This window comes from Notolepis coatsorum, assembly GCF_963971535.1.
Source record: "Notolepis coatsorum genome assembly, chromosome: 5".
In the NCBI taxonomy this organism is placed as follows: domain Eukaryota; kingdom Metazoa; phylum Chordata; class Actinopteri; order Aulopiformes; family Paralepididae; genus Notolepis; species Notolepis coatsorum.
This window is the reverse complement of record NC_140169.1, coordinates 139,496,619-139,521,320: the sequence shown is the minus strand read 5'-3', so window position 1 is coordinate 139,521,320 and position 24,702 is coordinate 139,496,619. Positions and strand designations below refer to the sequence as shown.

At 44.8% G+C, this 24,702-nt stretch overlaps 1 protein-coding gene across 1 annotated transcript in view; it reads right to left on the bottom strand.

Annotated features, from left to right (window-relative positions):
* Positions 1–24,702, bottom strand: part of LOC311229110 (hydroperoxide isomerase ALOXE3) — a 42,322-nt gene that overhangs the window by 6,371 nt on the left and 11,249 nt on the right. The window contains exons 8-11 of the mRNA XM_084315128.1: positions 5,268–5,411; positions 4,347–4,550; positions 2,423–2,509; positions 1,070–1,236 (exon numbers count right to left, since the gene is read on the bottom strand). Coding sequence (XP_084171254.1) covers positions 1,070–1,236; positions 2,423–2,509; positions 4,347–4,550; positions 5,268–5,411 — 602 coding nt within the window. The remainder of the gene's footprint in view (positions 1–1,069; positions 1,237–2,422; positions 2,510–4,346; positions 4,551–5,267; positions 5,412–24,702) is intronic.

Sequence of the window (24,702 nt, the reverse complement as noted above, 5' to 3'; positions counted from 1 at the left end):
ACCTCCATTGGCTCCCTATCAAATACAGGACACCTCACAATACTTCCAATCACCTTCAAAGCCCTCAACAACCTGCCCCCCCCCCCCCCCCCCCTCCCCCCCTACCTCTCTGACCTCCTCCACTGCTACACCTCTATACCCATCACCTCAGCTATTCTGACGTCAGGTCTTTCTGTACTGTTTCCACTCTGCTCCTGTATTGGATTAGTTGTAGACACACAGTGTTTGCTCTGTACCTGTATTCCAATGTGGATTCGTCCATACATGGCAAATAAAATCAGCTGTCTCTGACTCTGAACCTCTTACATCCCATCAGGACCGAGCTCCAGTCCTGGGGGGGCGACAGGGCCTTTGCTGCAGCTGCCCCCTCCCCCTGGAATGCCCTCCCCAGCCACATCCGCAATCCAACACACTACTGTCCTTTAAATCAGCCTCAAAACCCACCTTTTCACTCTTGCTTTATTTTAAAAATGTTTTTATTATCTCCCCCCCCCCCCCCCTCCTTTTTCCGATTTTTCTCCCATCCCACTGTTAGTCGTTATGCCAATTCCCAACCCCCTTCCTGGTTGTTGGTCCGCGAGGCCGGAGACTGTCACATGCTTTCCTCCGACGCATGTGCAGCCAGCCTGGCAGCGCAGATTCTCACCGGGAGAGTGTAACGCGTGGAAGGTCACACTACCTCCCTCCAGATCGTACCCTCGCTGTGCAGGCGCCCCGACCGAACTGTAGGGGTCGCTGTCCACAACGCCCAGGACCCACCCATCAGCTTTCCCACCCCTAACACTGCCAATTGTGTTAGTATGAACGACCAGCCAAGCTGATAGCAACGCCGAGAGCTGGATTCGAACCCAGCGTCTCCAGCGTTGATGGCGAGCGCCTTGCCCACTACACCACCTAGCCGCCCACTTCACTCTTGCTTTTGACCCATAGTTGTTTTGTTTTGTTTTGTTTGCCGTTTTTAACCCACACTGTAATGCATCTTTGAGCACTGTGAAAAGCATATTATTATTACTCTGGGTAAATAAAGCTTAATAGAAATCTGTATTCCATGGTAGGTGGTTTATGTCACCCGTTGATGATGTGCCACAGCCTCAGACCGTCATCTCTGTAGTAGAAGTTAGGGACAGACTCCAGGCCTCGTGCAGTGATGTCGTCTGGCAGACAGAGGGCGCTGTAGGTCGTCTCTGAGAAAGCCCGTCTCATGAGTTCTGTCAGCCCCTCTGCTCCAAGTGAACCCTAAAGTAATAATGAACACACAGATTATTAGGCTATTGTCTTTGCTTTGTCAATTGACTGAAAAACGATATTGTGGTTTTTAAAGGGGACATAAAAAAATGATTTTGCTTCAATCTGAAATGTAATTTAGGAATGGATGAAGGAAGGATGAAAAATTACCAGGATTTGAGTCCTTCAGATTAACAAGCCTAAACAAGCTGTTCAGAATTACCTTTTGTGATGTCACAAGGGGGGCAACAATAAATGTATGGTGCGGAGTAGCCAGGCACGGAAGGAAACCATTAATTTAACATTTGGTGTATGCTACACCCACCAAATGTTTTTTTTTGTTCTTTTAAAAATAATTAACAAACATCTTCAACGGATTCAAGGAATTTGTATGACATTTTTGAAAGGATACATAACATGTTCCCTTTAAAGTCTTAGAATGGGAGTTCAATGGGGGTGGCTGGGTGGCGCAGCGGACATTGCGCTCGTCACCAACGCAAGAGACACCGGGTTCGCCTCCGGCTGACGCCAGCCATCATACTAACTAAATTGGCAGAGTTAGGGGGTGGAAGTCGAAGGGTGGTAATCTGGACGTTGTGGACAGCGACTCCTACAGGTCGGTTGGGGACGCCTGCACAGCAGAGACAGGAAATGGCGGGGGTAGTGTGAGCCTCCCACACGTTACACCTCGCCAATGAGAGTCCGCGCTGGCAGGTGAAAAGATGTGACAGGCTGCCTCCTCGTGTACCGGAGGGGACACGTGATGCAAGGCTTCTATCCTCCCTACAACCGGCCAGTGGGGGGCACATGCGAGCAACGTTCAAGACAGGGGAGGGAAGAATTGGCACAATGGAATTGGGATGGGAGAAAAATAGGAGAAAAAGTGGATAAAAAAAATAAATAATGGGAGTTCAATAATATAGTAATTTCACAAATTTCACTTTGTTCACAAGTAAAAACAATCGTATGACTGAATCACATCCCTATCCTAATATCTTTCATATATTCAAATCCAAATCAGCAAAGGAAACAGTAGTTACAATAATTTTTTAAAGTTATCTGGTATACTTGCTAATCCTGCTTTGTGAAATACTCCTCTGAAAACCCCATTGAAAGATTATCAGTAAAGAATACTCCAGTTAAAACTCGGTAAAAACACTAGGTGACATGAGATTATGAGTAAAGAAAACAGTCATACTCCAGTTAAAACTCCACCAGGTGCCACGAGTTGCTGACGAACATCAGTGTTTACTTGCAGGGTGTAACGGAAGTGTGGGATCAGCAGCTGAACAGAAGAAAATAAACATCAAAGGATTCACGTGCCAAGATAAAATCACATTCAGCGATCCATGTCCCGATTTCAAAAGGAGCCGGAACAGTTTACATGATCACAGTTTACAAGTCATACTGAAATATGTGACCATGTGACCCAACCTTATGAATATAGTGCAAGACGTTTAACGCTACTTTGAAACTGAGCATAATGTCTCAGCTCAAAGGACAATAGAAATAAAACAGTAGACCAACTATATTACTGTATTACTATAATAAGATCATAGAATAGATAGGGGGGGGCATGCAGGGTACTTTCTAAATTGATAAGGGGGCGACAGTGGCTCAGGAGGTAGAGCAGTCGTCTGGTAATCCGGAGGTTCCCGGTTCGATTCCTGCTCCTCCCGGGCAGCATGTCGGTGTCCTTGAGCAAGACACTTAACCTCTAATTGCTCCCAATGTGCAGGTTGGCACCTTGCATGGTTGCCTCTGCCATCGGTGTCTGAATGTGTGAGTGAATGGGTAAAAATGTGAGGAACAAATTGTAAAGCGCTTTGGATAAAAGCACTATATAAATGCAGACACTTACCTTTTTTAAATTTATTTAAATTGATAAGGACTATTTCTCCGTGGATAGTAGTATACATTTCCGTGTTCATATTTGAGCACTTGGGGCAAAAGGGCAGGGGCTCAAGCCCCCCTTCGGCCCTATCTGTGCACGCCACTGCTCTTATGCACTGTGCCACCTAGACTCATTACATCGACACTGTGATTATTGTATTTTAAAATGAGGGCCATTTTACTTTATTGATTTATTGTCTAATCTATTTGACAAACTATTTTATTGCACTGCACTATTGCATTATTTTACTCTGTCTATTCTATTTTACTCTTTTCTCATTCTGTCTATTCTATTTTACTCTTTTATTTTGTCTATTCTATTTTACCAACTATTGTATTGCACTGCACCATTGCACTATTTTACTCTGTCTACTCTATTTTGCTCTTTTATTTTCTGTCTATTTAAACATTTATCAAACCGTAAACAAAGAGGCCTATTGGGATGTTAGATCCTAATATGAAGAACTATGTGATTTAATGTTCTATTTTGATGCTAGTTTTATACTTATTTTTATGTCTGCACTTTATGCATTGCTCTTGATCTGCCAATTTTGTTCTCGTTTTATAATTATTTTTGCTACTGTGACGCACTTTGAGCTGCAATTCTTGTATGAAAGGTGCTATACAAATAATGTTTATTATTACTAGGGATGCTCGATATTGGCTTTTTTACCGATACCGATATACTGATATTGTCCAACTCTTAATTTCCGATACCAATATCAACCGTTATCAACCGATACCGATATATGCAGGGTTTCCCCCGTCAAAAAACGGAATAATTTCAAGTAATTAACATTACATATCTCTTGTTGTGGAATTAACACAACATTATGCATACTTTTGACAATAAATAAAATCAGAATTTGTTCTTACTTGCTTGCCTGGGTAAATAAATGTTATAGAAATGTAAAAAATTTAAATTAAAATTAAATATATATATTTCTTTTTGAAAACCGATACCGATATTTTCCGATATCACATTTTAATGCCGATATCGGCCGATAATATCGGTAGGCCGATAATATCGGACATCCCTAATTATTACCCATAGTTCCTCACAATACGCGTCATTGCTCTAAAAGTCATTAATAGTGCAGGTCAGTATAAAACAGTGCATAGATAGATATAAACGGTACAAACAACATCAATATATATATAAAAGAAACATCATAAAAATAGCATATCAATGTGAATATGAATACGGAGTGATGATTATTATCGCATACCTTATAGAGTGGATGGATCATTGGAAAGCTTCGAAGGGTGGCGACTGTAAAGACGTCTGCCAGGAAGTGAGTGTTCATTAAACGGCAGACAGTCTGCCATTGGAGGGTATCTGCGTGTTTCAGGAACATTTTGGCTAGCAGCCAGTCGTTCTCCGGGTCGCTAGGCAGGAAAATGGGGTTGTACGCTGAGGGCTGCTGATTTAACTAAGACAAAGGTGAAGAAAACAGAGAAGGGAAGGGAAGGGGAATATTATTACATATTTCTCTATTTACTGTATTCCTATTTAAAACATGAATAATGGCATTTTTGTAAATGTTTCTTATGACCTAATTCATACACCATCAGACCTGCATACATAGAGCATCCTACTACAAGGACTATAGAGGTTATCTGAGACGGATCTTCCACAGTGAATTGTATTTCATTTCAAACCTTTATTTTCAACTCGTAAGACGCTGAGGTTACCCTCATTTACAGTGACACGACGAGCTTACAAAACAGTTTATCAGCAAATTCACACATAGGCAGCAAAAGGAGGAACAACCTTCAGCTTCAGATAAAGTTGGAGGGAGTTCTAGGTGTTGGAAGCATCTTGTTCAGAGCAAAACCGAATCCAGGGGTTTAAAAGTTGGACCATGATCCAAAATTGATAAGAAAACAGCTTCAACAATCCTCGTTCTACTATTCATGGGAGAGCTGGATCTATTTCTGTACAGGAAGCCAATTTTCTGTTGCAGCTTGGAAGCAAGAATATCCACATGGAACTTAAATGTAAACTTCTCCACGGTTGTGCGAGTTCACTGATGATCCTCCTCAGGAATGTGTAGGATCCTGATCCACACAGATCCTGATCCACACAGATCCTGATTCACACAGATCCTGATCCACACAGACCCTGATTCAACGCATCACTGAAATACCTGGATAGCGACGGGCAGCAGTTTGTTCTCTGGGTTCATGTAGAAGAGGCACATGCCAGCGGTCAGAGGCATTGGTTCATCACTGACCACCCTTGTGGGCAAACCTTCCAACCTCTTGTAGTTACAGATGAATATGTTGCCTTTCTGTGAGGAAGTCAAATAAACACAGTAGTACATTAAAGAACAGTAGCATTTCTTTACAGCATGACCAGATAGTAAATAGAGCTAATCTAATATTAGACCAAGAGATCTTCAAGAAGGATGCAAACCATTACCAACAGCCATCCTGGTTCAAAGATCACAGATCAAAAGGTCATGACAAGACTCTACTACGAGCATGTGCCTAAAGCAATTTACACAGAACCTTTCACACATCTAACAGGGAATCAACTCTTATGTTCCTTCAGCCCAATGTTCCCTCTGCCCACAACTCCTTAAAGGTATAATCTGTAATGCCGTCAAACAGCAACCTCTTGGCAAAAGAGCCCCTCTTGGTAATGCACTTTGTTTACATTTCTTTGTTTTGGTTCGATGTAGGGGTTTTGGGATTTGAGTGGGTATATGGGAGGTGGAGCCTGAGGTGTGGACAGCAATAGTAACTAGACAATTTCGCGGGGGAAATTGTGAAAGTGTGGGTGATGCCTGTGCACCGCCGGCCAATGGGAGAGGGTCTGTATTGTCTCTATGACAAACGGTTCAAAAGATACAAAAGAGGTGGTTGCTAGGGTGTTATAGCTGGTTGCTAGGGTGTTTCTAGGTGGTTGCTAGGGTGTTTCTAGGTGGTTGCTAGGGTGTTATAGAAGGTTGCTAGGGTGTTTCTAGCTGGTTGCTAGGGTGTTTCTAGGTGGTTGCTAGGGTGTTATAGCTGGTTGCTAGGGTGTTTCTAAGTGGTTGCTAGGGTGTTTTAGGTGGTTGCTAGGTTGTTATAGGTTGTTGCTAGGGTGTTTCTAGGTGGTTGCTAGGGTGTTATAGGTGGTTGCTAGGGTGTTTCTAGGTGGTTGCTAGGGTGTTATAGCTGGTTGCTAGGGTGTTTCTAGGCGGTTGCTAGGGTGTTATAGGTGGTTTCTAGGGTGTTACTAGGTGGTTGCTAGGGTGTTACTAGGTGGTTGCTAGGGTGTTTCTAGCTGGTTGCTAGGGTGTGTCTAGGTGGTTGCTAGGGTGTTATAGGTGGTTGCTAGGGTGTTTCTAGGTGGTTGCTAGGGTGTTCTATGTGGTTGCTAGGGTGTTTCTAGGTGGTTGCTAGGGTGTTATAGGTGGTTGCTAGGGTGTTTCTAGGTGGTTGCTAGGGCGTTATAGGTGGTTGCTAGGGTGTTTCTAGGTGGTTGCTAGGGTGTTATAGATGGTTGCTAGGGTGTTTCTAGGTGGTTGCTAGGGTGTTATAGGTGGTTGCTAGGGTGTTATAGCTGGTTGCTAGGGTGTTTCTAGGTGGTTGCTAGGGTGTTATAGGTGGTTGCTAGGGTGTTTCTAGGCGGTTGCTAGGGTGTTATAGGTGGTTGCTAGGGTGTTATAGCTGGTTGCTAGGGTGTTTCTAGGTGGTTGCTAGGGTGTTATAGCTGGTTGCTAGGGTGTTTCTAGGTGGTTGCTAGGGTGTTATAGGTGGTTGCTAGGGTGTCTAATGTAAGTGGTATAGTTAAAGGGTTAACCCATTGTATAGAGGTCATGGCTAACATCCACCAATGACTGTAGAAGTCAGTACTGAGTTGATTGACACCTCCCTTAAGTGTCATGCACATGCACATGCAGGTGTCAATCAACTCAGTACACCTGCAAGCCTTAATTGATTCAAATCCTGTGGTCAACATAGACCAATGAAAGAGGATATCCCTACTGAGTACAATGGCACAACCGCAAGTCTCTACGACAAACGGTTCAAAAGATACACAAAAGTGGATGAGCCGAACCATGATGGCGTGGTCAACATAGACCAATGAAAGAGGATATCCCTACTGAGTACAATGGCACAACTCGCAAGTCTCTACGACAAACGGTACAAAAGATACAAAAAGGGGGCGCGGCCTAATGATCAAGGGTTAATCCCCTGAAGGGGGAGGAGCCGAACCATGGGGGCGTGGTCAACATAGACCAATGAAAGAGGATATCCCTACTGGGTACAATGGCACAACCTGCAAGTCTCTACGACAAGCGGTTCAACATATACAAAAAGGGGGCATGGCCTAAGGATCAAGATTAATCCCCTGAAGGGGGAGGAGCCGAATCATGGGGGCGTGGTCAACATAGACCAATGAATGAACATTTGTGTATCTATTCAACAATTCTCTCAGAAGATCTCATTGTGCATCTTGAAACGTGCAGGCTGAACAACACATAGACTGAAGCCTGCATTTCTCAAAGAAGATGCCTTGGTTTAGCTGTGGAAAGGTGAGTGTCCACAATGGCTAGCTAGCTGTTCTACTTGAATACTGAATGTTAATATTGAATCAGACCATATTGAATACTGAATGTTAATATTGAATCAGACCATATTGAATACTGAATGTTAACACTTTCAGTGCCGGCCTCCGTTTCCTATTTACCCCGTTGAATGCCGCCACCCACTTCAATGATAGAGCTCTCATATTTGCGAACGCATAAACTATATCTTAAATTATGGCTATGTGTCTAATATGGCCGTCGCTTATGACTTGCGCCTCTGTTTGAGCGAACCACGCAGCCGCAGAATGCTCCAAAAACTCCGGCAATCGAAGAATAACGGCATCGTTTGCCATATTCGGTTCGGTCCCTGATACTTCAGCGAGACCAATGTCGAGGTCACCAGTGTAGTGCCGAGAGATGGGAGTCGGAGACAGTGGCTCGAGGCAGAGTGAATAGCCTTTATTAAGCACAGCAATACAACATGCTACTGCTACGTTGCTTGCAGTCAACTCTTTGACTGTTCTTCTTCTTCTTGTGAATTTCCGGCAGTCTAGACACCTTTCGGCGTATTGCTGCCTAACTACAATCTAGTTTACACTCTTCTTCTTCTTCTCATCTTCAAAACACATTACTATCGTCTCTGTCTCCTTCTTCTCTGCTCCTCTTGTCTGTCTCCTTCTTCTCTGCTCCTCTTGTCATACAATCACAATCCAAACATCATCTCATCTCTCGAAGTGCCCCCCCAAGAGGGGGAACCCTCTTCTCTCTGTCCTCAATGAGCTCCACACCCTTCTTTCAATCATCACAATGAGATCTTCTTCTTCTTCTTTATATTTTCCGGCAGTGTAAACGCAACATGGCGTATTACTGCCCTCCTCAGTTCTTATACTACGCCCACAATTCTCCCTCTGATCCTCTTCTTCTTCTCTTTCTCGTGAATTTCCGGCCGACACCTTTCTGCGTATTGCTGCCTAACTACAATCTAGTTTACACTCTTCTTCTTCTTCTCATCTTCAAAACTGAGAGAATTGCCGAATACATATACATACACAACTGTTCTAGAACATTGGCCATGACATCATACGGTGACATCAGCCATGTTCTAGAACGTTTGGCTATGACATGACCACAAATGTTCCAGAATGTTCTGGTGGAACTTAGTGGGTGAATTATGTACAATTACAATCACTACACAGTCAACATTGTCAAAACAGATTGTTTTTTAATCGGTTAATTTCCGTTTTATACCATTTTGAAAAACGCTAGTTTCTTGAAACTTCCAGAAGATTTCAGAAGATTCTGTGATAATCGCCCTTTACTGGAATACACTGGAATACACAAAACACATTTTTCGGCCTATTTATGAATCGTTTTCAAATAAACGCTAGATTATCGATAGTATATGTGTACTTATGCACGCTATAGAAGCGGGCTGAAAAATCGATTCTCTTATTTCCTGATCACACACACACACACACACACATATGGCACACGCTGATATATAGGTGAAAATAGCTCTGATTATCCCAATACTGGTAAAATAGATTCCTTACCTCAGATCAGATGTTCTCCAAAAAGATTATTCCAATTCCTGATTGCCATTCCAAATATCGATTGCGTTTATTGATCCAACGCTGGCTACTGGAAATATATATTCCACGCTGTTCTGATGGTCCACAATGAGTCCGATCGGCTCGGGTTACTTGCCTGAGAAGTAAAATGTGGATTCCGGATTTTTCTTTTCTCACCCATTTTCATTGGGTCCATTCCAATGCGTGCATTACCATCCGGGAGACGATAGGGGGCGGTATTTTCCCTATTCGAGTTCAGACAGATCCCCACTGGTAACGTGAGGCTAGATTGATGAAATATGAATGGAAATCGCTAATAAAAAAAATTCCGATTAAAAACGGCATGAAATAACGAATTATGCCGTGGCTGGCACTCAAAGTGTTAATATTAAATCAGACCATATTGAATACTGAATGTTAAAATTCAGGTTGACAGTTGACATCATTTGACAGTTGACGGGGCTGGAACATTGATTTAATAAAAGAAAAAAGACTCATTTAATCAGATGAATCACTTTATTTAAGGATATAACATTTATTTTATAAAAAAAAAATTGTAATTGAATTTTTTTTAATTAAAAACGAAGGTTCGAACGTCCGTTTAATCAGATTAATCACTTTATTCAAATTGAGGATTTAGTTTGAGGATATTAAAAAAGAAATACAAAAATAAAAAAAATTATTTAATTTTTTTAACTTTTTAATTAAAAACGAAGGTTCGAACGTCTTTAACACTTTAACATAACCTTTAGTCAGAGCAGTATAACTGGACTTTAGATACATTCAATAGAAAATACTTCTCTACTTTTACTTTTAAGTCGAATTTTAATGTAGGACTTTTACTTTTACTGGATTACTCATTTATCTGGGTATTTCTACGAAACACCAACACAGTTCTATGGAGTCAATAAACAATAAACACCAACACAGTTGTATGGATGAAATCAATGCTAAACAACTACAACACAGTTGTATCAGTGCTTGTACTGTATATTACCTCATGGTAAACTGCAGGCATTTAAAATTGAGCTACATGTTTATGGGTAGGTAGTGACTCAATCCCAGATGTGAGAGAAATTGAAATATTCAACGCTACGCAAATCATGTTTTAACAAATCATGTTATCAATGGCATGAAAAAGCAGTGAAAAAGCAGTGAATTTTTTGTGTTAAAACAAACCATTTCCCCTGAAAACCTAGAATACGAAGCACACCAAAAAACAAAACACATTTTTGATGAGCAAAACTGCTATTTTGAACATTTAGGTCAAAATTCCACAAAATATATATCAAACACAAAACAAACGTTGATCAGATTATAATGCAGATGTTGCACATTGCAATCCACTGAAAATGTGTTGTTGAAATATGTCACTCTCGATCATGAGCTGGATATGTAACCTATGGTTTCAAGGGATGATAAACCTACTGTAGAATCATAAATAAATCACATAAAGCCCTTGGTTTGGCTTGTGTCATGTAAAACGTGCTATATAAATAAATCTGATTGATTGACTGATTGATTGTATTTCTACTCCCCAGATCTGGATAAGCAAGGAGGCACGCAAGACACGGCGCACGCAGAACCTCAAGTTTGAGAACATGTACATTACCTCGCTGGTAGAGAGCGAGATGAGCATGCAGGAGAACAGCATGCGGGAGCGGCAGGAGATCAGCAAGCTGTTGGAGAGCCAGGTGAGACATCCAGAGCCATACGATAGGAGGGTTCAGCCATGTCCAGTGGTGGAAAGTAACAAGTACTGTACTTGAGTATAATTTTGCGGTACTTTACGTGAGTATTTTCATTTTAGGGAACTTTATACTTTTTACTCCACTACATTTATCTGAACCCATCAGTTACTAGTTACTTTGAAGAAAAAGATTTTGCATAGAAAACATGGCAAGAATGTATGAAGATTATATACTTTCGAATTTGAAGCCTGTCAACTTCAAGAGGACGTAATCAGAGCAGCATAAGGGCTTGTGTCCATTAACAGACGTTTTTTTCAAGGCGGACCGATTTGAAAAAAAAAAAAAAAAACTCAGAGCGTTTTCCTGGGTCTCGCCAGAGCTCGCGACTGCCGCGGCTCCGCCCCTTCCTCGATGTTGATTACCTTGATGAGCGCGCTCCTTTCCAAAAGTTTAACTAGTTTCAACTTTATGCGCTGAGAGCGCTCCGCCCAAAAACGCTGCCGCCGAGAGCTCATAAACGCGAGGCGCGGGGCTGGGAAAAGGAGCGCGCCTGTCGCGTCTCCAGCATAGAAATTAATGACAGGAAGGAGCTGACAACTCATAAAACGTCCGCTATGGACACAAGCCCTAACTGGACCACATACCACTTTAACATAACCTTTAATTAGAGCAGCATAACTGGACCACATACCACTTTAACATAACCTTTAATCAGAGCAGCATAACTGGACCATGTACCACTTTAACATAACCTTTAATCAGAGCAGCATAACTGGACCACATACCACTTTAACATAACCTTTAATCAGAGCAGCATAACTGGACCACATACCACTTTAACATAACCTTTAGTCAGAGCAGCATAACTGGACCACTTTAACATAACCTTTAGTCAGAGCAGTATAACGTAAGGTTATCCTATAACCCTAGTTATATGAATACTGGCTGAGCGTCTTGCTCTGCCTACTGAGATACATCACTATCTCCAGCACCTAGTGTGCTCTGGGAAACAAAACAAATGCACCCACTTGCACGTGACCACGCCACTCCCTTGCGTCCTCTATATTACGCCGAAGGTGGTCACGCCTCACCCTTCCCAGTTCGATTTCCATAAGCAGAAAACATCCAAGGGACCTCAGGGCGCTAAAGAGCGAGACGCTCAGCCAGTATTCATATAACTAGGTTTATAGGATAACTTTACGTTATATATATCCTACTGAGATAAAGGGCAGAGCGGACGCATGGCCCAGACAAATGCACCCCCTGAGGGCTCGTAAGCCCCAGCCAGGGAGGAGGGGAGTCCCGTCCACCCGCCGTCCTAACGAAGGGGGAAAGGCAGTCAACACCATCAAAGTGCGAAAAAAGGGGAACCAGGCACCCCCGAACGCACAGCGCAAGCGGGACCACGTGTGACACAGCACCCCGCGGTCCACACCCACACACTCCTGCTAGCCCACCTGATGGCGGGATGCAGGAGAGGTCCCGGACCTCAGGACCGCCTGGGAGACAGAACCCCCAGTCATGTCCATGAGGTAAAACCTAACGAAAGGACTCGGGGAGGACCAGGAGGCCGCAGCACAGATGTCCTCCACCGAGGCCCCCCCTAACAGGGCAGCAGAAGCCCCCACACCACGAGTGGAGTGTGCCCTGACGCCCCCGGGGGGAACCTGTCCAGCCAACGTGTAGCAAAGGGCAATGCCCTCGCACAACCAATGTGACAGGCGCTGCTTGGACAGCGCCTTACCCGCGCGAGGGCCACCGTAACAAACAAACAGTTGATCGGAAGCCCTGAGATCCTGCTGGTTAAAGGTTGTGTTAAAGTGGTACATGGTTTCAAGGGATGATAAACCTACTGTAGAATCATAAATAAATCACATAAAGCCCTTGGTTTGGCTTGTGTCATGTAAAACGTGCTATATAAATAAATCTGATTGATTGACTGATTGATTGTATTTCTACTCCCCAGATCTGGATAAACAAGGAGGCACGGGAGACACAGCGCACGCAGAACCTCAAGTTTGAGAACATGTACATTACCTCGCTGGTAGAGAGCGAGATGAGCATGCGGGAGAACAGCATGCGGGAGCGGCAGGAGCTCAGCAAGCTGTTGGAGAGCCAGGTGAGACATCCAGAGCCATACGATAGGAGGGTTCAGACATGTCCAGTGGTGGAAAGTAACAAGTACTGTACTTGAGTATAATTTTGCGGTACTTTACGTGAGTATTTTCATATTAGGGAACTTTATACGTTTTACTCCACTACATTTATCTGAACCCATCAGTTACTAGTTACTTTGAAGAAAAAGATTTTGCATAGAAAACATGGCAAGAATGTATGAAGATTATATACTTTCGAATTTGAAGCCTGTCAACTTCAAGAGGACGTAATCAGAGCAGCATAAGGGCTTATGTCCATAGCGGACGTTTTTTTCAAGGCGGACCGCTTTGAATTTTTTTTTTTTAAAAGCTCCGCGTTTTCCTGGGTCTCGCCAGAGCTTGCGACTGCCGCGGCTCCGCCCCTTCCTCGATGTTGATTACCTTGATGAGCGCGCTCCTTTCCAAAAGTTTAACTAGTTTCAACTTTATGCACTGAGAGCGCTCCGCCCAAAAACGCTGCCGCCGAGAGCTCATAAACGCGAGGCGCGGGGCTGGGAAAAGGAGCGCACCTGTCGCGTCTCCAGCATAGAAATTAATGACAGGAAGGAGCTGACAACTCATAAAACGTCCACTATGGACACAAGCCCTAACTGGACCACATACCACTTTAACATAACCTTTAATTAGAGCAGCATAACTGGACCACATACCACTTTAACATAACCTTTAATCAGAGCAGCATAACTGGACCATGTACCACTTTAACATAACCTTTAATCAGAGCAGCATAACTGGACCACATACCACTTTAACATAACCTTTAGTCAGAGCAGCATAACTGGACCACTTTAACATAACCTTTAGTCAGAGCAGTATAACGTAAGGTTATCCTATAACCCTAGTTATATGAATACTGGCTGAGCGTCTTGCTCTGCCTACTGAGATACATCACTATCTCCAGCACCTAGTGTGCTCTGGGAAACAAAACAAATGCACCCACTTGCACGTGACCACGCCACTCCCATGCATCCTCTATATTACGCCGGAAGTTCATATAACTAGGGTTATAGGATAACTTTACGTTATATATATCCTACTGAGATAAAGGGCAGAGCGGACGCGTGGCCCCGACAAATGCACCCCCTGAGGGCCCGTAAGCCCCAGCCAGGGAGGAGGGGAGTCCCGTCCACCCGCCGTCCTAACGAAGGGGGGCAGGCAGTCAACTCCATCAAAGTGCGAAAAAAGGGGAACCAGGCACCCCCGAACGCACAGCACAAGCGGGACCACGTGTGACACAGCACCCCGCGGTCCACACCCACACACTCCTGCTAGCCCACCTGATGGCGGGATGCAGGAGAGGTCCCGGACCTCAGGACCACCTGGGAGACAGAACCCCCAGTCATGCCCATGAGGTAAAACCAGGCCGCAGCACAGATGTCCTCCACCGAGGCCCCCCTAACAGGGCAGCAGAAGCCGCCACACCACGAGTGGAGTGTGCCCTGACGCCCCCGGGGGGAACCTGTCCAGCCAACGTGTAGCAAAGGGCAATGCCCTCGCACAACCAATGTGACAGGCGCTGCTTGGACAGCGCCTTACCCGCGCGAGGGCCACCGTAACAAACAAACAGTTGATCGGAAGCCCTGAGATCCTGCGTGCGACTAAGGTAAACTTCCAGTGCACGGACAGGACACGACAGGTGAAGGCTCACCTCCAACCCACTAGCGTGAGGAGGAGGGCGAAACGCCTGAAGCACAATATCCCAGGAGCGACAAGAGCTCCGGATATTCTTTGGCACGAAGGCCGGATCAGGCCACAGAGTCGCCTGCTATCGGCCCGAATAGACAGGTACTCCGACCGCACCGAGAGAGCACATGGCTCACCCATGCACTTAGCGGAGGTGATGGCCCAAAAAGGAATGCGGTTGTAGACAGACGATCCAATGGCGCCTGCTCAAGAGGCTCAAACGGGGCCCCCAACAGCCTTTCCAGAACAGTTGGAGGTCCCGACTCGGAGACAGAGAACGTTCCACAGGCTTGAGACGCCGTGCGCCAAGCCTGGGCTGGCTGAACAGTGTTCTGCCCTCCACTCTCGAACCATACGCCACTTCTCTGTGTAAGCCGCGGTAGTGGACGGAGCGCGCACATTCCGGATGGCGTCAACCACAGAAGAGTGGTTGACGCCATCCGGAATGTGCGCGCTCCGTCCACTACCGCGGCTTACACAGGGAAGTGGCGTATGGTTCGAGAGTGGAGGGCAGAACACTGTTCAGCCAGCCCATTCACCCTTTCAGCAGCCAAGCCTAGAGGCTGCCCCAGAACAGGAGGCAGAACAGAGTTCCGCGTGCCTGAGAGAGGGCCCGCGGTGACCACGGAACAGGCCACGGCAGGGCCACCAAGAGCTGAATCAGGGCCGGGAACCACACAGCCGAGCCCCGGCCCGGCGCGACCAGGATCAAAGTCCCTCGCTCCTGATGTACCCGCCCCAACAGCTGAGCCATCAGGTGTATGGGGGGGGGGACGCGTACAGAATCCCGGGCGGCCACGGACACATCGAGAAGGTAACCACCCCCAGAGAGGGGTTGCCTTCCGACTGACCGAGAACCACAAGGGGCACTGGTGGGACTGTCTGCTGTCTGGTCCACCGTGGCCTCCCCGAATCGGTCCCAGATCTGTCTGACTATGTCTGGACGTAGTCCCCACTCGTCGGGGTGAAGACCGCCCGCAACATCACATCTGCACCCACATTCTCCCTGCCGGGGATGTGGAGAGCCCTCAGGCTGCGCAGATTGAGAGACGCCCATAGCCAGAGCTCGACCGCCGCCCGGTGCAGACTCCTCCCTGTCTGTCGATATACAACGCTGACGTCGTGTTGTTCGTCCTGATCAAAACCTGCTTGCCCACCACAAGGTGGCCGAGCCATTTGAGGACCAGAAGGACTGCCTTCAAGTCCAACACATTGAAATGTAGTGCAGACCGGGAAGCATGGTCCTGCCAGCTGCCCCCTACTGCGTTGGCCCGACACGTCCCCCCCCCCATCCCGTGAGGGAGGCGTCGGTGAAGACCGTGACGTGTGACAGCATGCTGCCCATGGGAACCCCGCTGGTGAGGGCCCCAGGCCCTCCCCAGAGGGCGAGGTCCCCCAGTACTGACATGGGAACCTTCAGCCGCTTCCACTTGTCTCTCACCGGGTCTATTTCCATACTGGAAAACCACCTCTGTATCCTCCTCATGAAGAGGAGGCCAAGAGGGACCACAGAGTGAGCAGATGCCATCATACCGAGCAGGCGCAGGTCCAGTATGGGTCTGACACCTGCCCCCCCCCCCCCCCCCCCCCCCGATTTCTCGGGCACCAGAGAATATCGGGAGGAAACGCCGATCATCGCGTCCTCCCATGGGACCACGACGGCGGCCTGCTTCGCTGCCAGAGATTTTAATCTAAATTGGTTGACTAATGTGTCTGATTATTGGACAGAGATGTGCGGTAATCAACCTAACCCAACTGATTACTCAGCCCACCAGGCCTAATTTAAAGTGATTTGAAGTCAACTCTAATAGATCTGATCTTATCCAATAGGAGCGATACAATTGTTGCTTCTGGTGTCTTTGACCTTGGAATAAGGTACCTTTACCCCATAGCCTGCATTAGGGATACATGACTAAAGAAAGTTAAATCGTGAGTTGTTGTCAAGAGACAATTTAGTCTCTGTATAGTTCTATAGTTAGTTAGACCTATAGTTTTGTCTATAGGCCTATACCTTTCCCCTACATTCCTCACTATAAATCTCTGTTCTCTCCGGTGTGAGCTGTGAGGGGAACAACATGTCACCTGGTGAAGAAAGAGACACAGCTTGAACCGGAAAAGTCCTATATGAACAAATATCTGTCTGGATCAAATCGTCAATAACATGATTTGAACATTCTTTTGCTTTTGGTTGTTTCCTTAACAGCGTGCAGACCTTAATTCCACTGGGTCTGGCTCCCTGCAGCAGCAGCAGCAGCTTGAAGAGGCTCACAGGACCACAGAGTCCACTGGGTCTGACCTCCTCCAGCAGCAGCAGCAGCAGCTTCAAGTTCAAGTTCCTTTTATTGCCACACGGCCAGGCCGAGTCCACTGGGTCCGTGACCAGCATAACCACTGGGTCCGTGAACAGCATGACCCTGAAGAGGCTCACGGGACGACAGAGTCCACTGGGTCTGACTCCCTGCAGCAGCAGCAGCTTGAAGAGGCTCACAGGACCACAGAGTCCACTGGGTCTGACTCCCTGCAGCAGCAGCAGCAGCTTGAAGAGGCTCACGGGACCACAGAGTCCACTGGGTCTGACTCCTTGCAGCAGCTTGAAGAGGCTCACAGGACCACAGAGTCCACTGGGTCTGACTCCCTGCAGCAGCAGCAGCTTGAAGAGGCTCACAGGACCACAGAGTCCACTGGGTCTGACTCCCTGCAGCAGCAGCAGCTTGAAGAGGCTCACAGGACCACAGAGTCCACTGGGTCTGACTCCCTGCAGCAGCAGCAGCTTGAAGAGGCTCACAGGACCACAGAGTCCACTGGGTCTGACTCCCTGCAGCAGCAGCAGCTTGAAGAGGCTCACAGGACCACAGAGTCCACTGGGTCTGACTCCCTGCAGCAGCAGCAGCTTGAAGAGGCTCACAGGACCACAGAGTCCACTGGGTCTGACTCCCTACAGCAGCAGCAGCAGCAGCTTCAAGTTCAAGTTCCTTTTATTGCAGGGGTAACCGATAAGGTTGACGCTAACAAAGAATCTATCGAATCCAAAATCGAAGAGCTAAGGGCAGCGGCGGTTGAACATATGGAAGCCTGCTTGGAGGAACACAAGCAGAGATTCGAGGTGATCGACGGAGCCATAGAGGAATTCAACAAGAAGCTAACGGCTAAGATAGAGGAAGACAACGATAAGCTAACGGCTAGGATACGCGAACTCGAGTACCAGTCCCGTAGATTGAATATTCGTATAGTGGGTCTGGATGAGTCAGTGAGCTGTGTACAACCCAATGTCACGTTTGCGGCAGTGTTACTTCGAATTCTGGGACCGGGTATCCTCTCTAAGTTACCTGAAGTGGATCAGTGCTACAGAATTGGATCCCGAAATAACAGCAACAACAAACCTAGGGTGGTTATTGCTAGCCTACGTCAAATTGGAATAAAAGATTTGATTATTCGGGAGACAAGGAAGATGAAGGGTATTCTGAAATACAACGGGGAATCCGTTTATTTCTACGAGGATTACAGCCATGAAGTTGTGATTCTACGAGCCCGTTACAAATCAGTGATGTCTCTACTTTATTGGAAAGGTCTCAAGCCCATACTGCTGTATCCTGCAAAGCTTTCCATCACCGATAAAAAAGGACAGAGGGTCCATCTCTCCTCGCCTGAAGACGCAGAGGACTACATGGAGGACCCACTACGTGGAGGATAGGCTATATACAGTCTTTTTCTTTTTTTCTGATCACTTCGTTATGGCTTAAACACCAAACGGCGTCAAATAAATTTTGTAACATTGATTTATAAATAGGTTAATATGTGACGCTGGATATCGTATTATTTTAATGGTTCGCTATATCTGGGCCGGCTAGATCTATGAGTTTTATGCAAGTCATTGTCCTGTTGTTGACATTGAATATTCTGGAACTCTAACAATGTTCTGTGACATATTGGAATATTCTGGAACTTTAATAACGTGCTGTGACATATTGAATGTTCTGGAACTTTAAAAACACTCTGAGACTATACACACGGCTTAGATCACCTCCGGAGGAACAACAGTCTTCACAGCGGAACATCGCCAACCCCTGGCTTGGGGGACGAACTGCTATACGTATTTAAAACCTTTTTATTATTTTGCAATAGCTCCACTACTTTTCCATTTTATTTCATCTAGGTGTTTAAACTTAGCAAAGTTATTTTAAGATTTAAGTAAATGTTCTCTACTCTTTGAGGTTTCTCTAATTTAGTCCAATACCTCTCTTTTATTCGTCGGTGTGTTTTAACTTACACAAGTTCGTATAAGGTTAAAGTGAATATACTATGATATTTGAGGCATTTTTTTTTTTTTTTTTTTTTTATCTCCTTTTTATATAACGGGAGAGTGGCCAAGCCACTGTTGACATTCTACTAAATCTCTGTTCTCTCCGGTGTGAGCTGTGAGGGGAACAACATGTCACCTGGTGAAGAGAGACACAGCTTGAACCGTAAAAGTCCTATATGAACAAATATCTGTCTGGATCAAATCGTCAATAACATGATTTGAACATTCTTTTGCTTTTGGTTGTTTCCTTAACAGCGTGCAGACCTTAATTCCACTGGGTCTGGCTCCTATGTTTTTCTAGTTTTAGATCCTATGGCAATTTGCATACGAAAGTTAAGGATGAATTGCTCGTTCTGGGCAGACTGGTCGTGTACTTTAAAGGGAGGGAGGGAAATGGGAATAGGGGGAATAGGGGATTATATGTATGCGTTTTCTATATGTTTGTTATTATGCTCAAGCGCTGCTCTCAACAGGACCTCAATAGTTGGATATATATCTTTTATGAATCGCTACTCCAGACGAATTACACACAGGAATACTGCAACATGTTTAGATTATGGCTAGTTTGAATATATTGATTTGGAATACTGGGGGTCTAAACATGCAACATAAACGCAAAAGCGTGCTTACATTGATGAAAAGCAAACAGGTTGATGTGGCTCTTTTAAGCGAAACGCACCTTTTATTGGCTGACAATGTAAAGCTGGCGGATAAAATATATCAAAACATAAGCTACTCATCTTTTGGAACTAGATCTCGTGGTGTAGCCATAGTCGTGAAACGAAAGTTGAATATTAAATTGTTGGACGTATGGTCTGATGCAGACGGCCGAGTAACCATTGCTAAGATAGACTACAGTAACAGGAAAATCGCTTTGGTAGCGGCTTATGCCCATAATCTATACGACGCTAACTTCTACGCTACACTCACACTAGAGCAATGTTGGATCTCCCTGAGTATTCATTTATAACTGGTGCGGATTTTAATGCCATCTGGGATCCCTTGATTGATAAATCTAATACCACCACTTCCAATGATCAGAAACAGGCCTCTAATGCATTACAGGCTTGGGCCAAGGATACAGGTGTAAATGATCTGTGGCGATTACTCAACCCAACGGCCCGAGAGTACTCTTTTTTCTCAGCAAGACACAAGACATTTTCTAGAATAGATTATGTTTTTGCTTCCCCTAGACTATTTGATAGCTTTGACGTGGAATTGGGACCCAGTGCACTATCAGATCACAGCTATTTACTCCTAAAGGGCTCATTTAGTAGAATGACATCCCGAGCCCCAAGATGGCGTTTTAACTCGACACTATTGAAAAACACTGAATTCTATTTACAATTCAACATTAAACTTAATGAATTCCTGCAGACTAATGCGGGTTCGGTACAAGACCCCAAAATGTTATGGAGATCGGTAAAGGGTTTGTGGTAACATTGACTGTGTATTTCATAACTAATATGTGTGTATAAATTAGAAAACCAAAATGCAAGAAGCCTGGTGTTGCTGAAGCGGAGTGTGACATGCTGGGAGAGGTTTCAGACAACCCCCACTCTAAACAAATGTACTCAACTGTTTGGAACGGAAGGAAAACAGCCACTCAACCCCCACTCGTGTGACTGAGTACTGTATGTAAATGTAGTCACACTCAGCTGGGAGCAGAGTTCAGCAGCAGATAGCCTAACAGATTACAGGCAGAGGAAAACAGAGGTCTGGACACAGACCTAACTTTCTTTTGCTAAAGGTTCATGGAAACTAATTCACAAACAAGACCATATTAATTAAACTGACTTAGTAGATAAAAAAATGATAAAAATTATTTGAATATCATTTAGAATGTCAAACTGCTTATTTAAGTAATAATGCTATTTCACTCTGGTTGTAAATCTTGCTAGAATCTAAACCTTAGAACTATAAATTCAGTCTGGGAAAAAGCAGGCTTGTGATACTTTATATAGGAAATCTGGTATTAAAATATAGACAAACTCCACATTGGGTTAATGCTGAATACATAATTATGTAACTTCTTACATTTAAGGTACAGATTAGAAAAGGTTTTAGTGTTAAACTGTCCAGTCATCAAAAAGTCACATGAAGACCCCCCCCTCTGTTGATACTGGAAGAACACACGACAAGAAGAAGACAGCGGGGGCAGACAGCCCCCCACAGAAGATCACCTGATTGGAACCAAGAACAGAACGCCTGTTTTTAGAATAACTGATTGGCTATCAGTCAGGTCAACTTGTGACATCAGTTTTGAGTATATAACAGAGAACATAGTGTTAGAGAGACAGGCCAGACCCCCTAGGGTTTGTGTCTCTCACAACCGCCCACCCACAGAGAGCTGATTGCATGTGAGTAAATCATGGGAAAAACCATTGTTTAAGTTTAGTGTAATCCTTAATATCTGAAACCAGGTTTACTCATGTGTAATGCTCAGTAAGATTCTCTATTTCATTTGATAACCATGTTTATGTGCATACTAGGTTTGATGTGTTATTAAGCCTATGTACAAACATGTTTGATGTACTATGAAATAATCCTTGTATGTAAACAACAACCTTCTGAATTCACTCTGAGCCCCGAGGCAAAATAAATCATGAGTTTTAAACTATAGCGCTGTTGTCTGGCTGCACAAGCTTATTTCTCTACTGGCTATATTTGAAGTCAGATGAGGAGACCATTCTATCATTATGATCCTTCCTTCCTTTCCAGATAGCAAACTCATTGTACTGTAAATAACCTTAGATATTGATAATATACCCGCAAGTCTCTATGACAAATGGTTCAAAAGATAAAAAAGGGGGAGGAGCCAAACGATGGGGGCGTGGTCAACATAGACCAATGAAAGAGGATATCCCTACTGAGTACAATGGCACAAACCGCAAGTCTCTACGACAAACGGTTCAAAAGATACACAAAGGGGGAGGGGTCAAACGATGGGGGCGTGGTCAACATAGACCAATGAAAGAGGATATCCCTACTGAGTACAATGGCACAACCCGGAAGTCTCTACGACAAACGGTTCAAAAGATACACAAAGGGGGAGGAGCCAAACCATGGGGGCGTGGGCAACATAGACCAATGAAAGACGATATCCCTACTGACTACAATGGCACAACCCGCAAGTCTCTACGACAAACGGTTCAAAAGATACAAAAAGGGGGCGTGGCCCAATGATCAAGGGGTAATCCCCTGAAGGGGGAGGAGCCGAACCATGGGGGCATGGTCAACATAGACCAATGAAAGAGGATATCCCTACTGAGTACAATAGCACAACCCGCAAGTCTCTACGACAAACGGTTCAAAAGATACAAAAAGGGGGCACGGCCTAAGGATCAAGGGGTAATCCCCTGAGAGGTCATGGCTAGGTCATGGCAGTACTGAGTTGATTGACACCTCCCTCTGAGTCATGCACACCTGCTAGCCTTAATTGATTCAAATCCTAACTGACACAAATCTATCCCCAATGTATTTCAATGAGGCTGTGCTTCCTTCACTCTCACGATGATTAAAGCAAAACGATAAGAGATGAAGCTTAGTATTTTTAATATGAGCACTTGAGGACCTTCCTGAAGGGTTGAGGTGCTCCCATGGTCGAGCGGACTGTACGCGGACTGGACTCTGCGGAGGTCCGCGTGGACTCTTTGAGCTTTCATAGTCGAGCGTACCTCCGCGGACCTCCGTGGACCTCCGCAGACCAATTTCCTACATGTCTCGCGCCAGTTTACACAATTTTTCCCACGCTGTTCAACTTCTGTCATGTCGTCGTCATCCGATGTCAAAATAAAGAGTATGTTATCTCCGTTTCCAATATTTCGATAATAAAACTGGCAGTTTTACACACTTGAATAACAGGTATATAGGCAGCGAGGCGCAATGTACTGTATAGGCTTGCTCAACATGAGGTGGACAGCGCGTGGTGCTGAAATGACAAACACGCATTGCATGAAATAAAGACACCAGTTTTATTTCGAAATATTGGAAACGGAGATAACATAGACTCTATAGAGATAACATAGACTATATTATCTCCGTTTCCAATATTTCGAAATAAAACTGGCAGTTTTACACACTTCATTTAGAAAAGCCATTCAAACATCTCAAGCGAAGCCCTACTCTTACTTGGCACGGAGCGAGTGGTCAGAGTAAAATGCAGATCGATGTCAACCAAAACGCAGAGCAGCCTTTTATGTGACACCAAGTTAGTGGCGCGGACGTCCACGCATTTAGAAAATTGGAGCTGCGCACTTGGAGTCCGCTTTGGGTCTGCTTTGAGTCCGCTTTGGGTCCGCTTTGAGTCCGCACGAGTCCGCTCCGCGTACGGTCCCTCGACTATGGGAGCACCTTTATGTGCGATATTGTTTAATTCCTTCGACAATTGTGGCCTGTGTGTTGTGTGGCGATCGGAAAACAAGGGAAGGAACGGTAAAATCACAGATTTCAGCTAGAGTGGAGAGCCCATTCATGTGTGAAGTAACAAGGGTCTATGGTTCTTATATTTAAGAACCAGTTAAGCTACTCTGCGTTGTGATTGTCCGTTCTACTCTTTCCCTTGTACTTAAAAAGGCCAGGAATGGCCTTGAGACGACGGCGGAGCAGGAGGATGGAATGAAGCGCAGAGAGTTTGCTTGTTCTCAGGTCCAGCTTTATTAAAAAGTGAAACGTGAAATAACAAAAGGCTTGAATTCAAAACGTGCAATAAAACAAAAGATACCAATTGAGACTATGCCCTCAAGCTCTTTGTTTCAGACTAATAAAAAGGAAGTTACTAAAGGAATGGTCAATGTAGGCCTCGGTGGTCTGTCGACCACAAAGGGATCTGGTCTCTCGTCGCTCCTCCTGGGTTCCTGCTGCCGTCCTTGGATGTGGGTCCTGTCTGGGCTCAAGAAAGCGTGTCTCTGTGTGGTTCATTCCGTTCTGTTCTGCTCTCTCTCACTAGACCGCTAGCTTTTAAGCCTTTTTCTCCTCCCCCTCTGACCGTGCTAGTCTTACGTCAGAAGGGGAGGACTTATTTTGAAGAGAGAGCTGTTGATTGGTTGAACCTCTAAAGTGGCCATTTTGAGCAGGCCTGTCGTCCCCTCTGACCCTAGAAGGGGCCGGCTTTAATGTCTCTAAAAAGATATTTCTCTATTTCATTATAGTTTAACGTTTTATACCCCAGTATCTATTTTTATAGTTTAATAATGTAAGATTTTAGCAAGGACTATACTTGATTGTGAATGTTTGTCGTTTTCTGATTGAAATTTGGAACGTTATAACTAAGTTTAGCCTTATTGCTGGTTCTGTGATGAGAACAAAGAAGTCTATATTTCTTAGTTAAATATAAAAGCTTCAACTGTTTAGCTCTTGCCCAGTTTTCCAGATCCAATGTGTCTTAATTTGAACTATATTTCTAGCTTAATTATACTGTGCAAAGGTGAAATAAGAGTCTAGTTTGGTCTTTCTTTGCTTAACTAATACCCTATGTTATAAGAGTTGAAACTAACTTTCCTTATAGGATAAATAAGGAGACAAGCCAAATGGTGACCTCCTGTTGTATTTTAATCATTATCCCTTATAAGCTAGTTGTCAGTATTTATGGATATTCAAGGACTATACTTGATCGTGAATGTTTGTCGTTTTCTGATTGAAATTTGGAACGTTATAACTAAG